The sequence below is a fragment of the Strongylocentrotus purpuratus genome, unplaced genomic scaffold (assembly GCF_000002235.5).
Source record: "Strongylocentrotus purpuratus isolate Spur 01 unplaced genomic scaffold, Spur_5.0 spur5_scaffold_2, whole genome shotgun sequence".
In the NCBI taxonomy this organism is placed as follows: Eukaryota; Metazoa; Echinodermata; class Echinoidea; order Camarodonta; family Strongylocentrotidae; genus Strongylocentrotus; species Strongylocentrotus purpuratus.
In genome coordinates this window covers 25,297,479-25,302,677 of record NW_022145605.1, presented here as the reverse complement: position 1 = coordinate 25,302,677, position 5,199 = coordinate 25,297,479, and the positions used below count along the sequence as shown (strand labels likewise).

General features: G+C 45.5%; 1 protein-coding gene across 1 annotated transcript; it reads left to right on the top strand.

Annotated features, from left to right (window-relative positions):
• Positions 1-319: 319 nt before the first annotated feature.
• LOC115926449 lies at positions 320-3,227 on the top strand. Its single transcript, XM_030991166.1, has 2 exons — positions 320-830; positions 964-3,227. The coding sequence occupies exons 1-2, from the start codon at positions 320-322 to the stop codon at positions 3,225-3,227; spliced, it is 2,775 nt and encodes a 924-aa protein (XP_030847026.1).
• Positions 3,228-5,199: the final 1,972 nt, after the last annotated feature.

The following is a 5,199-nucleotide window of genomic DNA, read 5'->3' as shown; positions in this document are numbered from 1 at the left end:
TCGCAACAGTATAGCGCATTGCGCGCACTTTTCATCAGTGTGACGTCATAATAAGAGACTCTGTGCATGGACTGTCTACTTATCTTTCACCACTGCTGAGCTGAGTGTGACGTCACAATAGAAGACTCTGCTGAGTGTCTACTTATCTAAGCGTCCACGTCGCGGGGCTGGAAACTGGACATCGTCCTGAGCTAATTCTACCACCACCATCATCCATCCATCTCATCTACTCTTACCAGCAAGTAAATATTATCTAATAATGGCTCCCACTGATTGTCGCCGGAAGCATGCATCCTCTTCAGGACGGAAGGTAACAGTGATGTCCATCAACACTGAGGGGTTTTCAACAGCGAAACAACAACTCATTGGAAAGCTCTGCAAAGAGAACGACTGTGTAGCATTATGTCTACAAGAGACCCACAGAGGCCACCAACACATTCGACCGAGGATTCCTGGAATGAAGTTGGCTATAGAGAGGCCACATGAATATGGAAGTGCTATCTTTGTTAGGAAAGATGTGATCATCGATCAGACCTCACTGACTGAAGAGGATAACATAGAAGTCCTTGCTGTCAACATGGGGAAACTATCCGTCACTTCTGTTTATAAACCTCCGGGATCTACATTTGCCTTTACTGAACCTCAATCTTTCGACTATGACCTTGTTAATGTTATTATTGGAGATTTTAACAGCCATAGCACCTCGTGGGGATACGAAGAAACAAATGAGGACGGTGACCTTGCTGAGGCCTGGGCAGAGGCACATCATCTTGACCTAATCCATGATGCTAAGCTCCCCCATTCCTTCAATAGCTGTCGATGGAAGAAAGGTTATAATCCAGACCTATCCTTTACAAGTGAACGAATATCATGCCAAACCAAGAAGAGAGTCCTGGAGCCAATACCACATTCACAACACAGACCAATAATCGTTGACATTACTGCTGCTGTGGTACCTCAGAGAGTTCCCCTACGACGCCGTTTCAATTTTCGTAGCTGACTGGGAGAAGTTCGCCATCGATCTAGATGAAGCTTTATCTGATCTTGACCCAGTCCCGGCAAACTACGACCAATTCGTCCGGACTGTACAGGAGATATCCAGGAAGCACATTCCACGTGGATGTAGGGAAAACTACATACCTGGATTGTCAGCTGAAAGTGCCTTGATGTACAAGGAGTACATAAAACTCTACGAGGAAGACCCCTTTTCAGAGGAAACCTTGAGTGCAGGTGAGCTCCTCATGGCAGCAATATCAGAAGAACGGAGGAAGTCTTGGCAAGATCTCATTGAGGGTGTTGATATGACGCACAACAGTAAGAGAGCTTGGTCTACCATTAAGAAAATCAGCAACGATCCCAAGAAGTCTACACCCCATTCTAATGTTACTGCAGATCAGGTTGCCCACCAACTTCTCCTGAATGGCAAATCGGCACACAAGAAACGCCACAAAAGGAATCCTTGGCCACAGGTTGACACAGAATATACCTGGTACTTTAACAACTTGGAACTCCAGACGGCTATCGACTCCCTTAAGAATGGCAAGGCAGCTGGTCTTGATGACATACGTACAGAACAGATCAAACATTTTGGGCACAATACACAGGAATGGCTGCTCTCTCTGTTCGACAACTGCGTAACCCTCTCCCAGCTTCCTAAAATCTGGCGGAAGGCCCGTGTGATTGCTATCCTCAAGCCAGGGAAAGACCCTAACGAAGCAAAGAGCTACAGACCAATCTCCCTGTTGTGCCATCTCTTCAAGCTCTTTGAGCGCCTCATCCTGAACAGACTGGGGCCAGTCACAGAACAACACCTGATACCAGAGCAAGCAGGTTTCCGGCCTGGAAGATCGTGCACTGGCCAAGTGCTAAATCTAACCCAGCACGTCGAGGATGGTTTCGAGAAGAATGAACCGACTGGAGTTGTGTTCGTCGACCTGACAGCTGCCTACGACACTGTTAACCACCGTATACTTCTCGACAAGCTCTATACCATGACAAAGGACTCCCATCTGACTAAGCTTATCCAAATGCTCCTGGAAAATAGACGCTTTTATGTTGAGCTCAACGGGAAGCGCAGCAGATGGAGGAAACAAAAGAATGGTCTACCTCAGGGCAGCGTACTTGCTCCTGTCCTATTTAATGTTTACACCAACGACCAGCCAGTGTACCCAGGGACAAGAAGCTTCATCTATGCTGATGACCTTGGCATAGCAGCCCAGAATTCCCACATAGACAAGATAGAAACCACTCTTTCATCAGCCCTAGACAACCTGACAGACTACTACAACAACAACCATCTGAAGGCTAACCCTGCCAAGACCCAGGTTAGCTTGTTCCATCTCCGCAACTACAATGCTGGGAGGAAGCTGTCCCTGAAATGGAACGATGTCTCATTGAAACACTGCGACCACCCTGTCTACCTTGGAATCACTCTTGACCGAACCCTTTCATACAAACAGCATGTTCAAAAGGTGAAGGGTAAAGTTGGGACAAGGAACAATCTACTACGGAAACTGGCAAACTCATCTTGGGGTGCCAATTCCTCCACGCTGAGGTCAACTGCTCTTGCGTTGTGTTACTCTGCAGCAGAATATGCCTGCCCTGTATGGGAAAGATCATCCCATACAAAGAAAGTTGATGCAGCACTCAACGACAGCTGCAGATGCATCACTGGCTGCCTCAAGCCCACGAATGTGGACAGCTTGCACTCCCTGGCCGGCATTGCTCCATCCGATGTCCGCAGAACAGTTGCAAGTAGGACTGAACGCAGCAGACAAGTTGAGGACACCCGCCATCCCCTTTACTCGCATCAACCGGCCCCTACCCGCCTGAAGTCAAGGAAAAGCTTCCTTCATACAGTCCAGCCACTGTCACAACCTCCTCATTCAACCAGAGTGATCTTGTGGGAAGAGAAACGTTCTGAAAACCACCACCATGAAAAGCTTCCAATCCCGACCAAGGAACAGCTGCCCCCTGGCCATAGATGTGATTGGAAGACGTGGAAGTCCCTCAATAGGCTTCGCACAGGTGTGGGGCGATGTAAATACAACATGAATAAATGGGGATATACTGACGACACAGACACCAACTGCGAGTGTGGAACATCCGTGCAATCCATGTCACACCTATTAAGATGTCCACTCCTAATCGACCAATGCTGCCTGGAAGACCTGGTGGCAGCAAATGAGAAGGCTCTCCAGTGTGCCAAGGCCTGGCAGAGCATTTGAGGACACGAAAGAAGAATACAAAGTGTATATATCCTTTTCTTGAACATGATATTATTTATTTTTGGTGCTTGATAAATCTTTATAGATATTTATCACAACTATGAAATTTTAGATGGTTACCATTTCGTGTTTTTTTTTTTTTTTTTTTTTCTTCTTCTTTTTACTTTTTTTTCAGTTATGAGTTATGAGTTTTTGATCGATCGGGTGGGTGGTACATGTACGACATTACTTATTATAGGCTCTGTATAAGCTTGGCTTGTTAGAACTCTTGTGAGTAATGTGCCGCGGGATTCCATATCCTTAAACTGCTGGCGAACAGAGCAACAAGACCAAGCTCTGTAATTATTAGGATCTCTGTCCAGTAGTGCCGTGTTTGTGCCATCTAACTGGATCGACCAAATCAATTGATTCACAATATTTTTCCCGTAACATGAGAGTAATTTTAATAGTTTCATACTATTAATTAAATGTATTGTTAACTGTAACTGTATAATTGTTTTAAATGGGGGCACGCTACAAGAGTCCTATCTCGCACCCCGGGGCAACGTGTCTGACACGGCCGGTTGTAGCAACTACTCTGAAGATCAAGATTACAGTAATCTTGATCTAAGGAGACACGAACGAACGAAATGCTAGGGCAGTTTACGCGTTGACCCATATTAGTGGGGGCGCGGCCCTTTGGACGAGGGAAAGCATTATGTCGTCATATCTAATTAACGCTTGTCAGAATGCGCAGCCTTTGGGTGCAGGAGATCATTGTGATGTCACATCTTTTAAAACGCCTGTAAAGATAGCTCTTCGCTCTGTAGGCAATAGCGCCGTTTTTTTTTTCTAGAGGGGGGGGGGGGGGGGCTGCAGGTGGGACTAATGGGGGGGGGGGGCGGGTTTGGACAGTTCATGCTTCTGACTGAAAAAACTGTTTTTAATGCTGGTAAAGATATTGCATTTCCAGATCACCGGGGTAGGGGGGGGGGGGGGGGAGGTGTGTTGGCATTGTGGAGATTTGAAATGATAAGGATTACAACATGCATGTGCGCTCCTTAACTCGCTTAGATATTGCATTCGGATAGAGCAGAATGAGCCGAATAAGTTTCATTTGGTGACCGATTTGGTCTTTAGCAAAGCGCCATCTTATTAGATCATCATGGCTCGATCTGGTAGCCAGGCCCAGTTTGGCCTTCTCACTTCTTTAAAGTGCACTGTAGCAAAGATGGGCCGCAGATCATGTAGTCCCTTTGAAATAATAAACGTGATCAAGGCACAAAAAATACAACCAGAGCCAAAAATCTTAAAGAGTGCGACGTCCAAACAGTATCTGCTATTTCACAGATTTACAGCAGGCAATATTCTTTTTGATTAAGTCATTTTTAGATAGGCTACAATTACGTCATTTTACATACGCCTGTACGTCCGGCATGCATCATCAGCGGATGGTTATTTCGTTTGACGCTGGAAAGCATTATGTCGTCACATCTAATTAACGCTTTTTAGATTGCGCGACCCTTGGGTGCAGGATAGCATTGTGATGTCACATCTTTTATACGCCTGTAAAGAAAGCTCTTGGTCCTGTAGGTTACAGTGTTGTTTTCATTTATCGAGGGGGGGGGGGGGCTGCAGGTGGGATGGGAACGATGTTTGTTTTAATGGGGGCGGGTCTGGACAGTTCATGCTTCTGACTGACAAAACTATTTTAAAGCTAGTAAATAGGGTGAATTTCCAGATCACCGAAGGGGGGGGGGGTGAGGCGTGTTGGCATTGTAGAGATTTGAAATAATAAAGATTACTACATGCATGTACTCACCTTAACTCGCTTAGATATTGCTTTTGGATATTTGGAAATTTTTAATGTATCTATCTATCGTTTTAACCCCTCCGTCTGAATAACTTTGTGACATTTGATTTCTACTTATTTCATCAGGTTTCTCCCCCACATAAATCCATAAAAGTGAATATTCATATCTTTTAAAAGATT

Bases quoted from the DNA above. Each gene is read 5' to 3' on its own strand.
- LOC115926449 (XM_030991166.1), top strand. From the start codon at position 320: ATGTCCATCAACACTGAGGGGTTTTCAACAGCGAAACAACAACTCATT. The intron at 831-963 runs GTTATAATCCAG...GGTACCTCAGAG, and splicing joins TAGCTGTCGATGGAAGAAAG to AGTTCCCCTACGACGCCGTT.